This window comes from Pelodiscus sinensis, chromosome 2 (assembly GCF_052426305.1).
Source record: "Pelodiscus sinensis isolate ZL-2025 chromosome 2, ASM5242630v1, whole genome shotgun sequence".
Taxonomy (NCBI): Eukaryota; Metazoa; Chordata; order Testudines; family Trionychidae; genus Pelodiscus; species Pelodiscus sinensis.
Genome location: NC_143053.1, coordinates 228,553,311 through 228,577,721, shown reverse-complemented (window position 1 = coordinate 228,577,721; position 24,411 = coordinate 228,553,311). Strand labels below are relative to the sequence as shown.

The window sequence follows — 24,411 nt, the reverse complement described above, 5'->3', positions numbered from 1 at the left end:
AACATAACAATATGTATCTTCAACTTACCGCAAAAATATATTACAAATTTTTGGAAATGACAGATCTGAACTTCTCCCCAGAAAATAATGCATCTGCAGAAAGAAAGGAAAATACTCTAAAAATCAAATCTTTAAATTCAATAGAACTGTTTGAGCATTAAGAAATACTTGTTCATTAATATTTTGTTCCAGTATTTCCTCATATAGATAGTTGTGAAATCCAGTCCAAAGGCTGTATTGCAATTGTTTCCTTACATTGTTGTATGTACATACAGGCAGCCCCCGAGTTACGCAGAACCGACTTATGTCGGATCCGCAGTTCCGAATGGGGCTTTTCTCGCCCTGGAGGACTGGAGCGGCGGAATGCCCAGATGCGCTGCGGTCCCGCCACCCGCGTCCTCCGGGGCGAGAAAAGCTGCTCCGCGTCTCCCTGGTCTGCTGGGGGGGGGGAACCCCCCCCCAGCAGACCAGGAAGACATGGAGCAAAGCAGCAGAGCACGCGGGCAGCAGAGCACGCGGGCAGCGGGACAGCCCAGACACGCCGCGGCTGTCCCGCTGCCAGCGTACTCCGAGGCTTTGCTCCCCGTCTCCCATGTCTGCTGGGGGGAGTCCCCCCTGGTCCCCCAGCAGACCAGGGAGATGTGGAGCAAAGCCGCGGAGCACGCGGGCAGCGGGACAGCCGCGGCGCGTCTGGGCTCTCCCGCTGCCGTGTGCTCCGCAGCTTTGCTCCACGTCTCCCTGGTCTGCTGGGGGGGGGAGGAGAGGGGGCGCAGCTAGTGCGCCCCCCCCCCCCAGCAGACCAGGCTTTTCTTGCCAACGACGCCTGGGGTAGAGCAGCTGGGGCGCTGCCGGGTTGGTCCCGCAGCGCCGCTCCTTGGCGCTACTGAACCAACCCGGCAGCACCCCAGCTGCTCTGCCCCAGGCGTCCCCAACTCAGCCGCTGTTGAAACTGACCAGCGGCTGACTACAGGATCCTACCCGGCAGCGCCCCAGCTGCTCTATCCCAGGCGTCCAAATTCAGCCACTGTTGAAACTGATCAGCCGCTGATTCCAGGAAGCCCAGGGCAGGGCAACTCTGCCTCGGGCTTCCTGTAGTCAGCCGCTGGTCAGTTTCAGCAGCGGCTGAATCTGGACGCCAGTTCCGACTTACATACAAATTCAACTTAAGAACAAACCTACAGTCCCTATCTTGTAGGTAACCCGGAGACTGCCTGTATATATTGCTAGTTAACTGCCTACTTGATAAGATGATTCCTGCATATAGGAATGCTGAACAAGGAGTGAGTAAGGGAAGCATCTTTTATCTAATTGATATCTGAAAGCTGTAATAGTAAGACCCAGCTGGTGCACTCAGGACAGGCAGTCTCCTTTCACTGGCTAATTATTTTTCAACTGGGTTGAGCTGTCAAAGGATAAAAGCTGGTGAAAAGTCTCAGAGGGGTATCTGTTTTGGTCTCTAAGTCTATGTCTACACACATGGCTTCTTGTGCCAGAAATATGCAAATGAGGCTAAACGTGGAATATCGCCGAGCCTCATTTGCATACCTAATGAGCCGCCATTTTGCAGAACAGTCTCTTGCGCCAGAAGGAGCTGTCTATTCTGCCCCTTCTGAGCAAAAAAAACTCTGCTGCGCAATTCCTGAAAATAATCGGCATAACGGCATTGCGCAATAGGGTTTTTCTTGCGCAAGAAGGGACAGTGTAGACAGCTCCTTCTGACGCAAGAGCCTCTTCTGCAAAAAATGGTGGCTCATTAGGTATGCAAATGAGGCTCGGCGATATTCAACGCTTAATCTCATATGCATATTTCTGGCGCAGGAAGCCGTGAGTGTAGACATAGCCTAAGGCAGTGCTCTCCAACCTTTTTACACCCAAGATCACTTTTTAAATCTCTGAACAGGCAAAGAGCTATCGCCCCGCCCCTTCCTTGAAGCCCCGCCCTCTCTATTCTTCTCCTGTCCATCACTTGCTATCCCCAGCCCTTACTTAAACACTCTGATGAACAGTTTATTTTTAAATTATGCGATGTATAAAATTAAAATCACGTGTTTATAGTTATGAAATAAATGGTCTTTTTTTATTCATGCTATTTAAATCTAAAATGAAGCATTTATAATTATACATTTTGTGAGGACAGAGTTCTGCGGCGGGGGGTAGGGAAGAGGGAACAGGGTGCTGGGAGGGCAGAGGACAGGGTTCTGCAGCTGGGGACAGGGTGCCAGTGGGGACAGGAATAGGGACAGAATTCTGTAGCTGGCAACAAGGGAGTGGGGACAGAGTTCGGGGAGTGGGGACCGGGGAGTGGGGAGTGGGGACCGGGGAGTGGGGACCGGGGAGTGGGGACAGAGTTCTGTGGCTGGTGGCTGGGGGCCGGGGAGTGGGGACAGAGTTCGGGGGCTGGGGAGTGGGGACAGAGTTCGGGGAGTGGGGACAGAGTTCGGGGAGTGGGGCTGGAGGCAGGGGTGCCAATGGAGGCAGAGAGTCCCCTGTATCTGCCTCCTCCCAGGATTCTCCTCCCCCCAGAGGGAAACCAGCGCGTGCCTGCCCCGGGGCCGAACCCCCCCCCCCCCCCGCGGCACAGGGAAGCCCCCCGCGCGTGCACGCGCCTGCCCCGGGGCCGACCCCGCCCAAGAAGCCCCCCGCGCGTGCACGCGCCTGCCCCGGGGCCGACCCCGCCCAAGAAAGCCCCCCGCGCGTGCACGCGCCTGCCCCGGGGCCGACCCCGCCCAAGAAAGCCCCCCGCGCGTGCACGCGCCTGCCCCGGGGCCAAACCCCCAGCGCAGGGAAGCCCCCCCACGCGCACGCCTGCCCCGGGACCAACCTGGCACAGGGAAGACTCCCATGTGCGCGCGCGCGTGTGCCTGTCCCGGGGCCACCCCCCCCCCGGCGCAGGGAAACCCCGCGCAAACACTCCTGCCCTAGGGCCGACCGCCCCGCGCACCTCTGCCGGGGCTGACTCACCCCTCCTGTGTGGTGCAGGGAGCCAATACTCCCTCCTGCAGTACACTCGGCAGAGCAGCTAGCGCTACTTCCGGAATCGCTGGAAGTGTCGCTAAGCTGTGGGACTTCTGTCAATCCCCGGGAAGCCTACACTACCTCCATTTTCACTTGATGTAAGTAGTGGGGCTTCTCGGGGGTGGGAGGGAAATGGGGGTGGGGCGGACAGGACACCTTGTGATCGACTGGTCGAGGCCTCGTGATCGACCTATTGGTGACCACAGGCCTAAGGGTACTTCTACACTTCCGTTCTGCATCTATTGAAGCAACCTGTTATTTTGAAATAATGGGTGACTTATTCCAACATCCCCGGTAACCCTTGTTCCATGAGGGTTAAGGGGAATAGCAACTTATTTTGAAATTTGGCACTGTGTAGACAGCACCAAATTACTAAATAAGCTATTTCGAAATAGCATCAAAATAAGCTATGCAATTTGCGTAGCGCAAGTTGCATAGCTTATTCGAGCTAAGGATGCTGTATAGATGCACCCTAAGATACTACTCTTTTTTATTTAAAGTTACAGAGCCTGTGTGTGTATTTCCCTCTCCCTCCCTCAAAAAATGAGGAGTAACGTTAGTTCGAACCAAAGGGTTTGATTCAAACTAACGTGGCCCGGAGTGCACTTCCTGGTTCTAATGAGCCGGTGATCGGAATAACGTGCGGGCGAGATTATGCTAATGAAGTGTGGGATATTTAAATCCTCGCTTCATTAGCAATTTCGGTCAGCTACATTTGCATCTCTAGTTCAAACTAGGATGCAAGTGTAGACGTACCCTTACAGCCCATTCAATTAGCCTCCACTCTGCTCATCTAAGGAAGTGGCCCATGAAAGCTCATGATAATACATATGTATTAGTCTCCAAAGTGCTACAAGACTACTTGTTTTTTTAAGAGCTACTGACACATCCATGCTAGTATTTCCAGGAACTGCCCCACTAATTAAAAAAAGGTGTGCATTCTCTGCTTTCCTGTTAGGTAGGAGGTTCCAATTCTGCATGCCTCCTACCTTAATCCCTTGTCCACAGGGAGTAAGGAAGAATATGGCACAGCATCAGACCCTCACCATCCACCCACCCTTTCTGAAAAAGTTAAAAAAAAAAAAAAAAAAAGCAAATAAGAAGTCAGGCCTAGAGAAGTGAACATTCGAATCAGCACAATTCCTGCTGATAGTCAAAAAAAATAACCATGCTATAAGACATGCTGTAAATCCTACCCCTCCACAAGATCTCACTTTGGGAAGCACATGTCTGATGGGAAAAGGGAAGTTTTGCTCCCCTCCCCCGGAAACTTTGCTTCAAGAATGGTGCATGTAGTTAATCATATAGGTGTTTTTCTCAAAATGCACCGTGAGACACAAAAACTATTTGAAACAAAATACAGGACTATGTAGCACTTTAAAGGTATATTAGAGGTGATAATTGGGGAAGCTATCTTTGTAATGGGTAAGCTGGTTGGGGTCTTTGTTCAGCCCCCTGAGGAGAGTGTCGAATTTTAGCATGAATGCCAGTTCAGAGGATTCCCTTTCAAGTGCAGATTTGAATGTCTTCTGAAGTAGGATGCATGTGATTAGGTCATTGAGACAGTGTCCTTTCTGGTTGAAATGGCAAGAAACTGTTTTTTCTTTGTGATCCTGTCTAATGTCTGTTTTGTGGGCATTGATTCTTTGGCGAAGAATGGTGATTCTAATACCATTAACTCACAGACATCTCCCCTTCCCCACCTCTAATATCATTAGCTCACAGACATTTCCCTCCCCCCCCCCCCCCCGCATCCTCCCTCTGTTCTGAAATGTGATTTGTCCTTTTCATATGTGTTCATTTTTTTTTTAATTGTATCCTTTGGTATATATGGTTGTGACTAATTTCTTCCACTATTTGATCTGAGGAAGTGGGTCTGGCCCACGAAAGCTCATCATCTAATAAACCATCTTGTTAGTCTTTAAAGTGCTACATAGTCCTGTATTTTGTTTCAGCTACACCAGACTAACACGGCTACATTTCTATCACAAAAACTATTTGGTGGTTTATATGAGAAAACTCATGCGCTGGAGCCCATTTCTTATTATTTTTAACCTCGGGTTACACATGCTAATCAATAATGCCAACATTACTTAGTACAGGTCAAGCCAACAACCTGGCCTTGAGGGACAAATCTAAATTTTAAAAATCCTAACCTATTCTCATTTTGACTACAAAAAAGTGTTTGACGAGAAAATACATGTTACAAACTCAAAATATAGGTGATAATGACAATATTTTTTTATTTAGCCTAATTTTCCCAACACAACCATAGGAAAACCTGCATAGGGTCTTCCTCCACAACAGAACAAACCCTGACGCCACAAAGACTTTAACACCTGAATAATCTTGTTTCAGAGACTAGTAAGGAGGAAAGGAAAAAAAAAAGCTTAGAGAAACTTCATTCAAGCTGTGACTGCAGTGGGATTATTCATGCTTAAATCTGGTCTACCTCAATTTTCACATTTAGTTAAAGTGATCAGTGTGTTGGGGTACATACACTTATGACCATACAACCAGCTAGCATAGGTATAGCAATGTAGATGGTGAGGCACCACTAAAGAGATGGGAATACAGACATACCTGGGACTACACCCTATGTGATTCTCTATGTAGCAAAGCAGTGCTTCACACATCTACACTATTGTTTTTAAGCAGCATAATGTCACACGTCCAACACCTTAACCCAGCACAGCCTTTCCAGAAGGGAAAGGCTTTGGCAACTCCCTGCTGTGGGAGCCTTTCCCTGCTGTTTTCAACTGTGGTGTGTAGCTACACACACACCTTACATGCCCTCACCAATGAAAAAAGGCCTTTAGAGTCTATTTACTTCACCAAACCCCTTGCTGAACTACAGATATCGCCAAACAGATCATTTACTTCATCAGGTCTGTGTAAATCTAATCACACTCTCATATATCCACTAAAGTAATAAAAAACAAACAGGTATTTGGGTCACTGCATAGTATTTAAAATCCAAACAGTCATAAAGCAAACATAAAAAATGTCATTATGAAATCAGTCTTATGACATTCTCTAATTACCCTTGAAGCTTTTTAAATCAAATAAAGGGGCGCTATGAAGTTTTTGAAAGAAGTTCCCTTACAAACATAACTAGTAGTACATTAAACATTTAAAAGATTAAAAACCCCTATTTAAAAACTCAGATTACTCTCATTTGAGCACTGGAAATACATTAGTCACCTTTTTCAACCAATTTCGCTTTTAGGCATTACTACAATCAAGCAGATAAGCAGTGCAATAATGCAGGGGAATTTTAATGGAACAATGTATTGCCCAATACATATCAATTATAAATCATTCTCTAAGTACATTATAGGCCATAGCAATATAACAGTAGGAAAGTACTTTTATGTGAAAGGTTACAACACACCCACTTCGTCAGCTTCAAGGCCTGGCGGCTACGTGCAGCGGCTTGTGGGTGCAACAGAAGCTGTCAGATGACTGGCCAGCATTCTCCCACCACAGGCAAGGGCTTGAGAGTACCGTGTTCTATAAACGTGCCCCAAACGCCTATTTCTGTTCATGTCCCCTTCTGTCCCTCCCTGCCTGCAAACACGGCCACCAGCGCTCTGGCAGCCCAACCCTCGCACGCCCAATCCCGCTGCACATCCCTGCCCTCTGTACCCGTGACACGCGCTGAACACCCGTCCGATGCGCCGCTAGACACCAGCTACGTGCGCGACAAGCTCCTCGCTCGTCTCCCGCCACCTCGTGCCCCAGCCTACTAGGCCAGTGCCCCTTTCCCGCCCCTACGCGGGTGGCCCTTGCGCCACATAACCCCGCTCGCACGCTTAGCCCGGTGCCCCGCCCCGCGGTTCCCATTCATTCCCTGTGACCTCTAGCCGCCCGCAGCCCCGGCTCGCTCACCTCGGCATCCCTCGCGGCCCAGCCCGCCCGGGGCCGGGAGCCGGGTCGCGTCCCCTCGGCCTCCAGCAGGCTGCGGAGGGAGCCGAGCGCGGGCGCCCGGGAGCACCAGCGCCGCCACCACAAGGCCATGGCGTCTCCCAGCGCTGCCGCCTCCCGGCCCCGCCGCGACCCGGACACGGAAACCCGGCTGGGCCGCCCCTTCCCGCGGGACAGGTCCGGGGGAGGAGCCTGCTGGGGGCTGGGCTGGCGGGGCTATCGCGACGGCCATCGGGACGTGAGGGGCAGCCGCCCGCCACCGCGCCCCTGGGCGTTGCCCAGCAACCCCCGCCCTTGCCCGCGCGGGCCCCGGAAAAAGACGCAGAGGGTCAGCCCCGCCTGCGCGGCTCGGCCCAGGCCCGTCCCGTTGTTCCCCTCCAAGCGCGCCCGTGGAGGGCCAGGCCCTAGAAGCGCCGCCGAAGCGCAGCGCTGTGGACGCCCCTCGGCCAGCGCTTGGGTCTGCCCGCCCGTCGGGGAGCCACCCTCACCCTGGGCTGCTGCGCCGCCAGGCCGTGCACGGGCCACGCGCCGATTCTGTTTGCGGAGAGCAGGGCCTGGAGACTGTGCTGGGCCATAGAGCTGAGCCGGAAAGCGTGGCCAGGCCGGTCTCGCTTTTCAAATGTTTTTCGAAACCCTTCTCCATTTCCTGGCACAGCCAAGTCCCCCGAAACCAGTTTTGCGTAGCCCTAGAAAACTGTTTGGGAACAGTAGACAACTTTCCCTGGCGCTGGGGCTAGAGAGATGAGGAAGGAGAGAGAGAGGAAAACGTCTCCGTTTTATACATGAATACAAGGCTTGTGTATCACCTAGTCTGTCTGACTTTAACGAACCGTTTCCTTGACTGAAGGAAGAAGAGCCTTGGTCACACTACTAAAGTTTTCGACTCCTGGGCCTCTTTAAAGGGAAGCTTCAGGGTATGGGTTGGAACCCTGGAGTCCCTTGGTTGCTCACCTGGGTGGTACTGGTGTGTCAGGCTGGATGCTGCTTACTGGATTTCATAGATGCAGCTGAGAGTTTCAGCCATGTATGTCCTTTCAGCAATAAATCTAACCTTAACCAAGATTATTGTGAAAGAAATACGAATAGTGTTGGGGTGTGGAGCCTTTCTTCAGATAGCCTCATAGGTACATTATATATTGCACAATTATTTTTGTTTGATGGACTGTGCTCTCTGTTAAAATGATTATAAAATTTGCCTGCAGCCAGCTTTATTTGAAAAGAACTGAATTTGCTGGTTAGGGAGAGACAGTATCAAGCTCATGTACTACTTTAAAAATTATAACCAAAATTGACCATGGCAAACTATTTACTCTTTTAATCTTTGTATTATAGATTGGTAGTGGTTTTAAACAGTACAGCTTGTCCAGTGAAGGGGTAGGGCTGTACCGGTTGGGGTTAATGCAAAACTGGTTGTGAACTTTATTTTAAATGCATTAAAACTTTGAGTCTCCTGTCTATAGGATTGAATATAACAATTATCAAAAATATATTGTAATATTGAACTGCAGAGATAACTATTCAGATACTGAAATTGCATGTACAGGTTGGACCTTCCTGGTCCAGCACCCTCAGGACGTGATTGATCCTGGAAGAGGGATTTTGCTGGACCAGGGGAGATCATTTCTGGCCTCCTGTCACCAGTGCCCTCCCCCCCTCCAGCCCTCGCTTCACTGCCAGCTTTCTGGCCAGCTCCCCCTCTACCACTGGTACTCACTGCCCTGCCAGCACTTGCTGTGTGCCAGGCTCCTGCTGCCATGTTGGGCAGCCCCACCACCTCTGTACTCCAGGCTCCTTCTGCTGGGGTGGAATCCTGCTGGTGGGACTGCCCGGTACAGCACCTCTGTCTGCCAGGCTCCCGCTTCTGCGCCCAGTTTCTGCTGCTACACTTGGCAGCCCCACTGCCTCCATGTTCCGGGCTCTGGTGCTATACCAGGCAGCTCTCACTGCCCTGTCAGCCCTCAGGGGTCTCAGGTGCTAGCCCTCCACTGGGGCACTCTGTTTCTGGAACATCTGTGATTACCAGAGAGTCCCAGTCTAAAGAGTTTTAAACTGTAGTTGTTAAAAAAAAAAAAAAAAAAAAAAAAGCACACTTTTTGATAGCCATCCATAAGAGATTTTTTTAATGACAGTGTTTGAATAATATTTCTAGCAACAAATTTCAGGAGTTATACATATTTTATTAACAATCACTGTATATTACTTGTGAAAATGTATATTAGGAAATTTAACAGGTACATTTAGCAAAGGATTGTTAAATTACTACAGCAAAAACCCATGTGAGATTACTTTTAACACAAGTTTGCTGTCATAAAATATGCTATTTCTGTACTTCTATATCTGGTCAGGATGGGAAGTAACTTTGGGGGAATATTTGAGGTTTAAGTTAGGCAGGGGTAGGCAATAATTTTTGTAGGGGGGCCATTTCACCAATGTTGGTAGGGGTCGCAGGCCTTAGGTGGAAGGGGTAGGTTCTCGGGCTCAAGGGGCAGCTCCCTCTAGGCACTGCATGCAGAGGTGGGGGAAGACTTCACGTTGATTCCCTGTGGTTTGGGGGAGTACAGGAGATCTCTCTCCCTGTCATCTCACCTGGGAGGTATGGCATCCAGAGGGAACCACCAGGTGTTTTGGACAGCTGGAGGTTCCCTCTGGTGCTGTGTGCCTCTGGTGGGGGAGGAAGCTTCGAATGCTCCCCTACTCCCGGGTCTTGATTGACCTATGGGTGGGGGCATAGCAGGGCAGGCCACAGGCCAGATCAAACAGCTTAGTGGGCTGGATTTGGCCTGCAGGCCGTATCTTGCCCATCCCTGGAGTTAGGAATGTGAATGGTTAACCAGTAAGCACCACCCTCCAATCCAACCATAGTAGCCCCAGCCGCTTCAGGAAGTTGGGGTTGGACTCTCCAGGCTGGCTGGGGACCCCGTGACTGACTCAGTTTAAGCGATTAAACATAACTGGTTAAATGGGATTTTACATCCCTAATTGGAATGGACAGGCCATGCAGCAGCAAGAGCCACAAACTGGGCCCTGCTAAGTCTCCTTTGCACTACAGAAAGCAGTCTTAAGGTCTGACTACATTATGGGGCTAAGCTGACCTAAGTTATGCAACTCCAGCTGTATGACTAAGGTCGTTGGAGTTGACATAGTTTAGGTCAACTTATTGCAGTGCCTTTGCTACACTGGGTTGATGGGAGAAGCTCTCCTGTGGACTTACTTTGTGTCTTGTTCCACTGGTGTACCGGCGTAATGGGAGAGTGATCTGAGGTTGATTTAGCAGGTCTTCACAGGACTTGCTAAATTGCAGCGCTGATCCCCATTAAGTGTAAACATATCCTTTAAGTTGGCTAACTGGAGATTTACTCTTTCACAAGGGAATCTTCAGATCAGTATTCTAGCTGTATGCCATCTATGTTTATGCACTCTATAGGGGACTTCAGTTGTTTTGCTTCATTGCATAGTAGGGTCACCAGGCAGACAGCAAGTGTGAAAAATTGGAACAGAAGGTGGGGTAATAGGCACCTAAAACAAAGTCCCAGATATGGGATTGTCCCTATAAAATTGGAACATTTAGTCACTGTATTGCATAGGGGACTTTGATTGTCGGGAAAAGAGGGTGTGGCTACACTGGGGCAATTCCTGGCTATTGAAATGTCCTTTTAGAGTATTTCTATGCAATGAAGAAAATTCTGTGGCTGACCCATGACAGCTGATTGGGGCTGAAGCTGCTGGGCTGTTTTATTTCATGTAAACTTGTGGACTTGGGCTGGAGCCTGGGCTGTAGGATCCTTCCGGGTGGGAAGGGCCCAGAGTTTGGGTTGAAGCCTAAACCCAGAAGTCTACACAGCAATGCAACATCTCTTCAGCCAGAGCTCCATGAGCCCAAGTTATCTAGCAGTGATCATCCACAGGTTTTCCTTTGCTGTGTAGATGTACCATCACTAGCCACTATAACTGGAGCAGCCCCAAGGCTATTCTAAGTTGTGGGGGGGCGAGGGAGGGGACTGACTGCCAGATGACTCTGGATTTGTTTTGGAAGACATAAGTAATATAAACTATTCCACTATATCCTATCCATAAATGCAGATCCAGCCCTTACCGTCTAAAATATGGATATGTTTCAGTTTTGCTATTTATTTGGCCCTGTATCTTCTATATACATTTTGATTTTATGGAAAATAATATATTTTTAATAATGTGGTTAATTTGTGTTTTTAAAAGGTTCATTGGATTTCTTTTACAGCTATGTTGCCAGTTGATCCTATTCAAGAAAACTCAGTTCGTACAGTACAAGACTGCATTTTTTCAGTAGCTTACCCTACTCCTTTTAAATCCAGAGTTCTCCTTGTAGCAGTTTCAAAGGTTAGGCTTTATTTATTTCCTAGGATATAGTGTTCCTGTTTTATTAATATGTATATTTAAAATTAATAGAAAATTTTGAACACAAAATGTATTATGTATATGCTACACCTTCATTTTAGTGATGTCTCTTAACTCAAATAATAGTGTAAACAAAATCTCACTGCGATTGGAACTTTGATAACTTTGAAATAATTTTGGTTTTTTCAGGATGTTCTGGAAAATATTTTAGACTTTGATGCATCTATCAAAGAAACAGATGATTTTCTTCAGTTTGTCAGTGGTGGGAAAGTGGTATTAGGGTCTATTCCTCTGGCCCATAGGTATGGAGGTAATCAGGTAACTAATTCCAGTTATTTCTCATGCTAATATGCATTTAGGTGTGGGCCTTCAGAATTTGAATTATCTCTTGAAAATCTGTTTTAAAAAAGTCGGTGATCATTAAGGGCTAGATAGTAATTTTACATGCTGTCTTGTGTAAGGGACTGTGCAGACAAGGGGGGGAATTGTAAATCTCGGTCACAGTTTCCTCCTGTTAATAAACAGATTTCCTTCATAAATCTTCAGCAGTAAGTATTTGCAGGATTATATTGAAGCAGTGTTTCTAGAATCCATCCCTTATAGTTGCTCAGGCAATCATTAGCATTAAGTTTGTATCATTTAGGTTGTGCTAAAATATTTGTAAATAAAGTATTTGTACATGTTAGCCAAAAGAAAATGACTTCATTTTTTTCATTGCTGTTCTTGTTAGTTTGGTAACTGGGCAGGACAACTTGGTGATGGAAGAGCCCACTTGATTGGAGTGTACACAAACAGGTACAGCATGCATTATTTTAAAACGTTCATATAGCTTTTTATGCAATATTTGGTTGACCTGTGGCTACCCCAGTATGGATCATTATAAATCCTGGAGTTGTTTTTGTAGGTTTGGTGAAAGATGGGAATTACACTTGAAAGGTTCAGGAAAGACTCCATATTCAAGGTATAGTAGAGTTAATTCACATAGACAGAAGTTTAATGTTTTCTCTACATATTTTTAAAAAAGACGAAATATTCACAATCCATTTGTTCTCTTTAGAAATGGTGATGGAAGAGCTGTGCTTCGATCCTCTGTGCGAGAATTTTTGTGCAGTGAGGCCATGCACTACCTCGGAATTCCTACAAGCAGAGCAGCTAGGTATTACCAATCTTTTCTTTTTTTGCAGCATTTGTATTTATAGAAATAATGAAACTGAGTTTTGGGATTGGGCTTTGTTGGCTTGAGCTAGCATCAATGAACTGGAATAGCCATTTTCTTAACAAAAAACTTAAAAAACAACAAATAGACTTAAAGATTAGCAAAGCATTGTAGATGGTATCGTGAGCTTTCGTGGGCACAACTCACTTCTTCAGATGACAGGAGATAAATTTCTTAAGATATTTTAGAAGTTTGAAGTATGAAGACATGTTCCCCATGTAAAAAACTTAAGGGGTATATTTTAGCACTAACTGCAACTCTGCATGCAGAAAACTTCTTCATGATTGTTAGGATTGAGAATTTTCATTATGAATTAATTCACTTTTGCTTCTGAAGTGGTTTGCAAATACATTTTTGTTGATATTACTATTAGCTGTAACTTTCTCTGTTTTGGGGTGAACAGCTGGATGCAAAAGAGGAGGAGAGATGTTTATGTCTTAAAAGGACACCATCAGTGTGAAATCTTCTCAGGTCTCAAAAATGAGATAAAATTAATTTGAGAAACTGCATCTGCCACTAACTTTCTCTTTCAGTTTTATCTGGTGGTATAATCACAATTTCCATTACAAAAACGTTTTACTCTCCCGTATTGCTGTATGAAATACCAGTGCAAGGAGCAGGATGAGCTAGCTTACCCAGTTCTTGATCCTATAAATCAGGGCTACTCAATTTTAGAAGCTCCAGCGGCCACAATGATACTCACAGCACATGTCAAGGGCCGCAACTTAAGTATGGTTGCATATACCTGCATATATATATGCAAATAGTTTCTTTCACACTGACGGGCATGAATACAAAGCACTTCCCACAATGCTCCAGCGCTCCTGGCACCTCCTCCCTGGGGGCTAGAAATGCCGACACTCTGTACCCCTCTGTTCCAGCCAGCCCATCCACTTGCGTCTTTCAAAGTTTACCCCGTCTGGGAGATGCCTCGCCATTGTTGAGCGTGTTCCCAGTGGAGGCCATGTTCAAAGGATCCCACCTGTGTTGAGCCCCACATAAACCCAAACTGCACTGTGGGCCACAAACAAACAGGCCGTAGGCCACATGCAACCAGTGAGCCACATGCTGAGTAGTCCTGCTATAAATAACGTGCTCACACTTTACAGGGATATGTGTGGTCAGTGAGACTATTCATGAATAAAATAAGCACCCATGAAAGTCTTTGCAGGATGAGAGCTTAAGGGTATGTCTGCACTGTAGAGTTTTTTCAGAAAATCGTCGTTTTTCCGAAAAAACTTCACTTACGTCCACACTGCAATCACATTCTTTCAAAAAAAATCGAAAGACTAGAGGAGTTTTTACGACATTGGTAAACCTCTTTCTACGAGGAAGAAGCTTTTTTCTGAAAGAGCTCTTTTGGAAAAAGGTGTGTGTGGACGGGGAAGAGGGAGTTTTTTCGCAAGAAGAGGAAAAAGCACAGGTGCCCTGGTGGCTACTCCATCCATAGTAATTACAGCTTAAATGCGAGATAGCACCCATTCAGCTTTTTCAATGTGGTTTTGCTGTGTATATGCTCTCTTTCGGAAGAAGTTTTCAGAAGATCTCTTCCGGAAAAGCTTCGTCCAAAAGAAGCCTGCAGTCTAGACATAGTTTAAATAACTATGTATGGAAAAAAGGTGAAAATAATGATCTTCAAGTACTGTCATAAAAAAAGAAAACAAATGGCAAAAATAGAGAAAACCATTTTGTCTTCCATATCTTTCAGTTGCAGTAACCTTAGTATGTTTCTTAACATGATAGGAAAACTATTTTAAATTAATAGCATGCATTTTAGGTTAAAGGTGCCCCTCTAAGATAATCAGATGCTTTTCTTAATTATTACAGAATTTTTTAAACTTATGTTGGCACAAAATCTGAAATAAAAGCAAAAATCAAGTATATTAGTGTCCTTCAGGTTTAAAAAAAGCAAACAGTGATCATATTTTAAAAAATCGAATCTGTTTAAGGTATCAAAACTTTAATAAGTACATTCATCTATTTTCTTTCTTAGAATTTTGTGAACCAAAAACTTTCAAAATATCTGTGGTTAAAATTGTGGCATTTATTTTGTGTTCCACATAACACGGTCATATCTGGGGCTCATATATTTCAGAGTTCAGAGAAAGTAAACATTCTGCAGCAAATGCATCACATTCAGCTGTCACAATACAAACTCTTGTGGTTTCTGTGGTTGCAAACCTCTCTAACATTATTTTTAAACACACTTGCTCTGCTGGAGTACAGTGTTTGTAAATGACATGTCAGAAGGTCTGTTCACTCATTTCAACAAAAGATCTCAGAGTGTCAGTAAGTGATGCAAACCCACAAATTTGTGTAGACATTAGTGTGAAAGCTTAAGGCCAGGTTATGTCCTTCCTTTACTGTTGTCTGAACAAATCGTTCACTTCAGTGCTACTATCAAACATTATTCCTTAACTGTGTACTAAATGTGTTGCATGCATAGTATTCATTAGCACATTGTACTTGGCAATTTGGTAAAGTGTCACTGAAATAATTGTAAAACTGACGAGTAGTCCTGTGGCAACTTAGAGCAGCATTTCTCAAAGTCTTCCGTGGTCCCACTCTGTGAGAGCTGCTCCGGGGCTGCTCCGGTTTATTTACTTACTGGCTCCCATTGGCTGCGGTTCATCATTTGCAACCAAGGGAAGCTATGGGAAGCAAAGTGTCCTGGGCTGCTGCTTCCCACAGCTTCTCTTGGCTGTAAATGGTGTAGGGATGTAGTAGTTTAGTCTATCAACCAATAAGCAAAAGCTTATCAATTAATGTTAGAGGCTACACACATTTCACCCCTCCCCTGCCAGTAAATTTTTTTAGCAGGTTGGCCAGCAGCCCAGTTCAGTCCTGTCGTGTCTGGGACATACCCCCAGGGCTGGCCTTAGGCTGATTCGCCCAATTCCCCCAAATGGTGCCCTGTGCCTAAAGGGACCCCGCGCCCTGAACCCGGAAGTGTGCTGGGCGCCATGGGCGGCGAGTTAATATTCAGAGCCGGGGGCCCTGCTCCAGCAGTATGTGGAGCCGGGTCTCTCCCCAGCCCCCACCTGCCAGCCCCCCCGCGCGTCCTCCCACAACGTCCCCATTGGCCCCGGCCTGTCCCTGCCGTGCACTGCTCTCAGTGCGACTCCCCCTCGCTGGCTGCTGCTTCCATGCGTGGCGTTCTCAGGTGAGTGGGAGGACACCCAGGCGTGACGTAACGTCACGGCCCGGGACTTTAAAACTCTTTGGCGCCACGTTGCGTCGTGCGGCCTAGCTTCGGGTTCGGAGTCCAGGGCCCGACCGCAGACTGCAGCCCCGCAAAGTGGAAGGCAGAAGGTAGCAGAGGGGGAAAACTCGGGGGAAGGGTGGGAGAGGAAGGGGCTTGTGCGGAGGGGGGAGGGGTGGGAAAGGAAGGGGCTTGTGCGGAGGGGGAGGGGGAAGAAAGAGGAAGGCACCAAGAGACAGGGTGGAGGAGAGACAAATGGCAGGGGGCCAAGTGCAGAGAAAAAGGGCAGGAGGGGAGGTGTCCGTGGGAGTAGGGACAGGGTGATGCTGAGAGAGGAGAGGAGAGGAAAAGGGCATTGGGGGCTCGAGGAGGAAGGGAGAGGTCCTGGGAGAAGGTTTGAAAGAAGGGGTGGGCATGAGAAAGGTGGGGATGAAGCAAGTCATGTGTGAGGGCACAGAGGGCAGGAGGGGAATGGGACAGAGAGTGGGCATCAGGGAAAAAGAGGGCAAAGGGGCCAGGGGCAGTGAGGGAAGGGGGAGGCACCAGGAGGATGCAGGGCTAAGGGTAGGTGAGGTGCCAGCCCTACTGTCTTTTCTCCTAACAATGTGCCTATTGTACCAGTTTGCAATGTAAAGGCAGTTATCCCTACTGGTTGTACTTAATCGCAGATACAACACTTTATTTGGTCTGCTCTGGGCCCATGAGCAGCGTATATAAAAGGCCAAGGAAGCTAAGCCTCCCCAAAAAAGGCTGACCATGCAGCGGGGAAATGCTGTGGCTAAGGGATGTTAAGAAGCGGGTATTTAACTAATCATGTCGACCAGTGTTTCTCAACCAGTGGTATAAGTTCCTTTAGGGGTACTCGAGAGAAATCTGGGGGGTACATCAACATAACTGAAATTTGGAGAAAACTGAATTTTTGTTTTAAGTTTTACAGCGTTTTATTATTTTTGTACTTTTTACACCCAAAATTTTCATTGCCTGCCTGGCTGCGATTAAGTTGTTTAAACAAATGTGTTGCAATGGTAGAAAACTATGGTGTCTGAAAACTGTAGGTACTGGGGGTAATTTTTTTTTAAAGGCGGTACTTAAAAAAGGTTGAGAAACACCGATGTAGTCGATAGAATTTTTATTGACTATATGATTAGTCAATAGGGGAAGGTGCTCAGTTCCAGCTTGTGCTGGGCCCGGGAGCTACCCACTGTACCACTCAGCAGTTTAACTGTAGTAAGAGCTGGGTGGGCAGGCAGCCATGCTCCTACTACATTTAAAATGCAGACCTACAGCATGTTCCCAGTGAGGAGCGTAGGCACTTTTGCATGGCTCCTCAGCCAGTTGATCCATGTGTTGGACATCCCACCAGGGCAGATACCACCTTTTTGTAAGCAAATTACCAGTTGCTGGTATTTTCCTCTCCCTCAAGTGATGGATGCACTGTCAGTAATAAAGGCAGTCATATTTCTATGTTGGAAATTTGCAGGAAATCTGTTAGCATTCAAGTGATCCAAAAGAACTAATAAAAATCCCTGCAGCCTTGTTTCTGTTGAAGATAGTAAAAACTTCACTGCTCTGAGGTACACAGTTTTGAGTGACCATGTGCTTGCTCACTTCCCTATTGCTATTCATTCCATATTGTTGAGATTTTTGCCCATTTCTCTTGAATTATTGAGGTTTTCTCATTTTGTTTCTGCTAAAATCTAACTGTTGCCATCACACATTCCCTGACTAATGTATTCATCCAACATGGCTATGTCCAAATCAGCCTTTGTTCAGAAAAAATCTCCCATGTTGTTAATTTATCTATTGAGATTTCAAGCTTACTCTGATTACATAGTTCTACCTTATACAGTGGGTAAAACTATGGCAGCTGCCATCTTTGCTAGTGCTTTCACTGTTGGTACCACTAATAGAACTGCACCAGTTTAACAATAGCGGGAAACATTTTCTGAAAGAAAAAAGGCTAATATAATCAATGTCTATGTAAAATCCATTGAGTTGCCATACATAAAAGATCAGCAGAGAATTCCTGGAAGGGAGCTCACTGTGAGAGTCCCTTGACGTTGAAAATGGCTATTCCAACCCTTATCTGAAATAATCCACCTTCTTTGGCCTTTAGGGTACTGATCAAAATCCATTAATGTGACTAAAAGGAAGGTTGAGTCTTGTAAAGTATATGACGGACTCTGGATTTTTATCTGCAGAAGATAAGGTTTTTCACTAGCAAAAATGGGGAGATTTGAGTTTGGTGGACTTTTTTTTTTTTTAATGAAAAGTTGATGGTTTGCTATTGCTGTTTTTCTCTTGGGTAAATAGAAGTATTTTTAATTATCTGATACCTAGGTTAGATATTCTTTTAATGTTCATTTGACAAAGTCTAAATAAATAGGCAAATCTCTAACCAGTCTCTGATATTTTTTTATAAGATGAACAAAAGCTTAGGCTAATTGGGAACATTGGCTAATTTAATTTGCAGAACTAATTTTGAGGATTCAGTCTTTTTGACAGCAATGAGGTGGGATTTCTCTATTTTGTGGTCAGTCTTTTTTTTCTTGAAAGACATCTGTCCTTTGTTTTTTTATCTCTAACTTAAGAAAGAACAGTTTAACCATTCACTGAAACTTCAGACTTACCAGTTTTCAGTTCCCATATTTTCATACTTCTGCATGCAGAACAATCCTACTGTTGGCTCTTTACAGTTAGTAGAGAATGTGCAGATTTATTTCTGAAGATGTCTGTTAACAATCTAGTGATGAGATGCAGTGATCTAGCTCCTTCATATCACATAATGGAATGAAGTTTCCTGGTGTATGAGTGGACATTACATATGGATTTTCTAAATGCAAATAAACTTTCCTCCTCTTAGGATCCTAGGATTTATTAGGCTTATAATAAAACATTCCACAGAACAACTAGTTATTTATGGACCATGGACAGGTATCCCTTTTTCAGTTGTTAGCAAGCAGAAATACAAAAAAAAAACCCAAAACAGAAAAAAGTCGAAAAATACAGGTAAATCTCCTTGCTTCTAGTCACTGGGACAAGAGTTCTTCCTGTGGGCTCATTGGTCAGACTCTATAATCTCCCAGACCTCATTCACAGAGAAAGGTAGCAGATACCATACCTCCTACTGCGTTAATTGTTAGAGTAATGAGAACTTCAGAGGGGTAGCTGAGTTAGTCTGTAACAGGAAAAATTTTAAAAACAACAAATAGTCTGGTAGCACTTTGAAGACTAACAAAATATGTAGATGGTATCATGAGCTTTCGTGGGCACAGCCCACATCTTCAGATGATACCATTTACATATTCTGTTAGTCTTTAGAGTAATGAGAGTTACTTACAAAGAAAACTCAGCTTCTTAACCGGCTATTCTCAGATACTTTTCTGCTGTAGGTAGAGGAATAATTTGTTAGTTGTCTGAACCTTAAAGGGCTAATACACACCATCCCATACACATTTTTGTTTTAGTTTTACTTTCTTTATTGGATTTGCTTCTTCTGGCTTTATTTATATATTGACTTGTTATTTTGGGCTTTAAACTACTAATTCTTAAGTGTGTCTAATTAATTAATGACATTGTTCAGACTGAAAAACACAATCTTCATAACTCCAGAACAACATATTTGAAGGCTCTTCTGTTTGGAGTTTCCATCTTCTACTTTGGAGAGGTCCACTCCTTGAACTTGTGGGGAAGAGCTATCCCTGCAAGGTTGGTGTGGATTGGTTCTTTGCTGATCTCTGTACTGTCACAGACAGGACTGCCAAATAATGCTGAAAATTCTCTTCTATTTTGTTAATCTTATGAAATAATACATTTTGGAGAGAAAGTGAATTGTACGCTTTAGTTCTGCATGATGATGTAAATGAAAAATACATGTTTTAGGCAGGGGCATATCCATGGATTGGCCTAGGTGGGCTGTGGCCCTCCTACTTCAGATCCACCCCACCCTCTGTCTTGGCCCTTGCCCTTCTACACCCTGTGCTCCAGCTGGGCCTGGAGAGTGGTGTCAGAGTCTGCCCTATTCGGCTTGGACAGCATTCTTGCTATGGAACAGAGTTAGCTGCCATTTTTGCACAGAAACTCTGCAGTTTAGACATAGGGTTTCAGAGGTACTCAGTTTCTTTATGGTAGCATCAAAATTTCATGCAAATTGATAAAAAAATTATATTTGAAAAGTTAAAGTGCATCTGCCAATGAAAAACTACAACCCTTTCCCTTTCCCTCACAAAACACATTATGGCCCTTTGATATCTGTGTTAGGATCCTTTTCAGTAAGCAGGATCACTGCAAATAGTAGTAAGTCTCTCCATGAGACTACTAATATGATAGAACTAGTTCATATCAAGATAGAAACCTACATTGTGAAGTTAGTGTTTTGGGTCTTTTTTAATTTTCCTTCAACCAGCTGGGAGTCTGAGACTATTGTTAATTATCTTACAATGGTATCTATCAGTTAATAATCAGAATCCCAAACATGAGAGGTGCTGTATAGTACAAATTAAAAAAAAACCCATAATCCTCTCACCAGAGCTCAACATTTAAGATTATGACAAGATGGCCAAGATGAAAGAAACAAAGGATGGTTTGTGTGGTTGGAAGACAAGGTAAAGGTGAAACAAACACATTTTGCAATAAGCAGTAGCTTCATCTTGTCACCAGCTTATATAATTTATAAAGTCTTAAGCATACCAGCACACAAATTATTCATCTTTTCTTTCTTCTTTAAAATAAAATATGATTGCAAAAGTGGCTTGGAGTTGGGTATAAAATATTTTTGCTGAGATATCTTTCATGGCTTTCTCGTTTTTCTTACAGCTTAGTTGTAAGTGATGATGATGTGTGGAGAGATCAGTTTTACAATGGAAGTGTTAAAAAAGAAAGAGGTAATCAATGCATTTAAAATATTCTCCAATCATTTTTTTACATAGTGCACTTTCCAAGTATACATTATGTTTAGAACAAAAATATGCACTGTATCATCTCATTTCTAGAGAGTTCTTTATTTAGATATATCTTTCCTCCTGAGGAAATCAGCCCTCAAATATTTCTTAATTTAAAATTCTTGTACTCAGGACTGCTGTTGGTGAAGTACACCTGATCTGTGTGTGTGTTTTCTCTTTCCAAATTTGATTGTAACCACTGCAACAGATGAGGTGAAGGGGGAATTTTGATGGAGCTCCCCTCCAACGTTGTCCTCTTTTTGGGAACCTGAAATGTGGTAACCCTAACCTTAATTATTGCTACAAAATACTTTCTCTCTGAGTTAGGGAGAATGAAGAAGTAATGTTAAAAAGAGAAGCTAAAATTGCTTATGATTTTTATGGCAAATAAAAGTGCACATGTTGGAGGAAAGGTTGTGGGGAAGGGTAGGAATAGAAGGGGAAGGAAGGTTGTTGCCTCAGTACCTTCCCCTGGAAAAGGTTTCAAAGAGTTAATATACAACTTGCAGTATATTAATGCAATTCCCAAAGAAGACTTTTCTCTCCTCCCCCCTTTATTCTTTTAGTATGTATGTCTTATTTCTCAGCTTTAAGTTAGGTGACTATGGCCCTCCATAATAATCCTGATACATTCCTCTATTTGAATTAGCATTGCGTGACAAGTGATGCTGTTTCTGACAGGATGAGTTTTCTTGAACATTTGATCCATGCTTCTAGGCCTACATTTTCACAAGTGACTAGTAGGGATGTGAACAGGTAACTGGTTAACCAGTAAGCATCACCCTTAACAGGTGATGCTTACCAGGTAACAGTTAACTGTTCCCTGGGAGCGGCCCACGGAGCATGGTGACTTGTAGGCTGATAGTCAGGAGCCTTGCGTGGGGCCGGAAATGGCAGCTGAGGCGGGGCTGCCACTTCTCTGCCCTGCACAAGGCTGCGACTCCCAACCCATGCAGGCAGGGAGCTGGCGTCTCACTGTAGGGTCAGAAGAAGCCAGGCTGGAGCATCCCCTGCCTACGGTAAAGGGGAGGGGAGATGCTCCAGTCCCACTGCCTGCCCCTGTTTAATCAGTTGACAGGTTAAACTTAATATTTCACCAGTTATCCTATTACAGGGGATTTTACATCCCTAGTGAATAGAAAACCGAAATCACTACTCTTTTTTGAAATGTGGCCCTTTTCAACCTCTGATTCATTTCTTTAGTCTCTTTTTGGTTTTCTTCTTCATTTCATAATCATTTGCCCCTTTTTCTTCTTGGAATTAAATGCACAGTTTTCCATATAAGCTCCTATTTCTTTTTTAAAGGTTTTATGTATGTGTCATTTTCAAACAACTTAAACATTTAAGGGTAAAATATTTGTTTTAATGATGTACTCACACTCCTATTTGATTTTTATGTTTTATTTGTTTATGTAAAATGTGTATGTTTTATGTATGTGTGTGTATACGTATATGTGCGCACGTGTGTGTGTATTATTATGTGTTGCTGTAATACTTGTCTTAAATTTAAATAGAGTATCAGCAGGTTAACCTCCGTGTTTGTGTTTAAGGTGCAGTAGTCTTGCGTGTTGCCAAATCATGGTTTCGTATAGGTTCCTTGGAAATTTTAGCTCATTCTAGGGAACTGGAGTTGCAAAGGTTAGTATGAAATCTTCATAGTAATTACATTAATTCTAATCAGTAAAATCTATTAAAAAATGTATGTACAGTAGTATTTTAGGAAGATCACTTATTGGATTGAGTCACCTGATTTTACTATTTTCTTATAAGGAAAGGAGTACTATTTAATAAACATTCAAATGCAAGATATTTTTACTAAGGGCTGCATTTAACTCATTGGGCTTGACCTTGCAAAAACATACATACAAGCTTAAATTCACACACAAGTAGTTCCATTAATTAAGCTTAATAAGCAGGGCTTGACAAACCGCAGCGAAATCTACTCGCCAGCCCCACACTGCGCATTCGCTAGACCTGCATTGCGCATGCGCATGCCGCTGGTGAATGGGGCGACTGGCTGAAATCTACTTGCCCTGGGCGAGTAGATACACTGATTTGTCGAGCCCTGCTAATAAGGATTAATTTTCATAAGGGTCTGGGTGTGCTAAATACTGGTTTTGCTTAAAAAACTCTTGATTCTTTTTCAGGACACTATTAGATTTTATCATACAAGAACATTTTCCATCAATCAACATGAATGATTCAAATAGATATCTAGTGAGTATAAAAGAGACTTTCACTTTGCATGAGTATTGTGAACAAAACTATAATTTGTTTTAAGTCATAAAAAGTAAATGTCACTGAAATGAGCTTGCTGTTTTTCTTCAAACAGGTGTTTGCAAATATTCTGTAATGTTTTCACAGTTCTCCCTTCAACATCAAGAGTGAAGATTGTCTTTCCCAGCCCTTTTCCTTTACACCAGGGGTCTCCAAACTTTTCAGCCCGAGGGCTGCATTAACTATCAAACAGCAGTTCGAGGGCCGACTACACACTTGAGGTCCAAATAAAAAACAATCAAAACATGGATGTTGTTTTCAATTATTTATTTAATATTATTTTATTCAGTTATTATTTAATAACACATTGATACACTACACATGAACACCTGTATTAGTGTGAATGGTGAAATTGTTTCCCGGAGGCCAAAATAGCACACATTTCTGGCTTTAGATTTGTTGTCCCTAACATCAACAGTGACCTGAGATGATCATCGGACAAGTTTGTTCTCAAATTGTTCTTCACGTATTTCATTCTTGAAAATGTTTCGAAATCAGACGCTAATTGACACCAACACCTCCTCATCACAACAGTCAACTGCAACTGGCAAACTGTGATCAAAATAATCAAGTCTTGAACCAGCAGCAAACCATTTAAAAACTCCGCCACTAGATGGCGTTATATCATCTCATTGACTGTGAACGGAAGTAGAAAAAGTAAGCAGCGAATAAGGTTTTGCAATGTAATGATCGGTTGGAAAACATAACGCACTACTGCGTGCCTCTATTTTAATTCGGTAAAAACATAACGTCCACATAAGCGGCGGCTAATCTTGGCAGGATACACGTAAATTTCCATAATTTTTTTTCCATAGACAAAAAGGTCTCCACGGGCCGGATGAGAGGGCCTCGCGGGCCGCATCCGGCCCGCGGGCCGTAGTTTGGAGACCCCTGCTTTACACGAACATTTTTATGTTAAGCTAATTTTCCATTAACGTTGGTTCCCCTTGTGCCTTTCATATACTAACCCTAGACTAGTAATAGAGTGCAGGATCATGCTCTACCCATAACAAATGCAATATATTTTGATCATTACTGTAACACTTTTGTTTTAGCATTATCAATATTGCAACTGAATGTGTGTATTGTCACTCACCACTGTGTATTCTTGGATAAGATCAGCCACAATCTCATTGAGAGTGCCATGTAAAATTTCTGATAGGCATGAAAATACATGCCCAAATATGAAAGAGAAAATAGAATATAGTGTACCAACTGTTATTTTAATTACATTATATATTCAATAACAAACTGTTTATTTGTATTTTTTATTGAAAGGGTTTGAAGTGAAAAATGTGTTTGATTTCAGGACTTTTTCTCTAAAGTGGTAGTGGAGACAGCAAATCTGATTGCATTGTGGATGTCTGTGGGCTTTGCTCATGGTAAGCTATGATAGCTAAATTAAATTTTTGGTGTAGTAATTGTAAAATATTATTGTCTGTCAAAAATCTCTTTACCCA

The 24,411-nt window shown here is 44.1% G+C and overlaps 2 protein-coding genes across 6 annotated transcripts in view; one reads left to right on the top strand and one right to left on the bottom strand.

Annotated features, from left to right (window-relative positions):
• PDSS1 (decaprenyl diphosphate synthase subunit 1) overlaps positions 1 to 7,119 on the bottom strand; it is a 37,640-nt gene extending 30,521 nt beyond the window's left edge. Inside the window, exons 1-2 of one of the 2 annotated variants that reach the window (XM_075922549.2) lie at positions 6,907 to 7,119; positions 29 to 93 (exon numbers count right to left, since the gene is read on the bottom strand). In XM_075922549.2, coding sequence (XP_075778664.1) covers positions 29 to 93; positions 6,907 to 7,035 — 194 coding nt within the window. In that variant the 5' untranslated portion in view covers positions 7,036 to 7,119. Of the gene's footprint in view, positions 1 to 28; positions 94 to 6,663; positions 6,750 to 6,906 lie in introns of those variants that run through there. The other variant, XM_006115269.5, reaches the window with a different exon arrangement.
• A 13-nt stretch (positions 7,120 to 7,132) lies between these two features.
• LOC102448541 (uncharacterized) overlaps positions 7,133 to 24,411 on the top strand; it is a 41,458-nt gene continuing 24,179 nt past the window's right edge. Inside the window, exons 1-11 of one of the 4 annotated variants that reach the window (XM_089776745.1) lie at positions 7,134 to 7,270; positions 7,790 to 8,066; positions 11,180 to 11,298; positions 11,506 to 11,634; positions 12,047 to 12,111; positions 12,221 to 12,277; positions 12,374 to 12,472; positions 20,550 to 20,617; positions 22,225 to 22,312; positions 22,822 to 22,891; positions 24,261 to 24,333. In XM_089776745.1, coding sequence (XP_089632871.1) covers positions 7,859 to 8,066; positions 11,180 to 11,298; positions 11,506 to 11,634; positions 12,047 to 12,111; positions 12,221 to 12,277; positions 12,374 to 12,472; positions 20,550 to 20,617; positions 22,225 to 22,312; positions 22,822 to 22,891; positions 24,261 to 24,333 — 976 coding nt within the window. In that variant the 5' untranslated portion in view covers positions 7,134 to 7,270; positions 7,790 to 7,858. Of the gene's footprint in view, positions 8,067 to 11,179; positions 11,299 to 11,505; positions 11,635 to 12,046; positions 12,112 to 12,220; positions 12,278 to 12,373; positions 12,473 to 20,549; positions 20,618 to 22,224; positions 22,313 to 22,821; positions 22,892 to 24,260; positions 24,334 to 24,411 lie in introns of all 4 variants that reach the window. The other 3 variants (XM_089776746.1, XM_089776747.1, XM_089776748.1) reach the window with 3 other exon arrangements.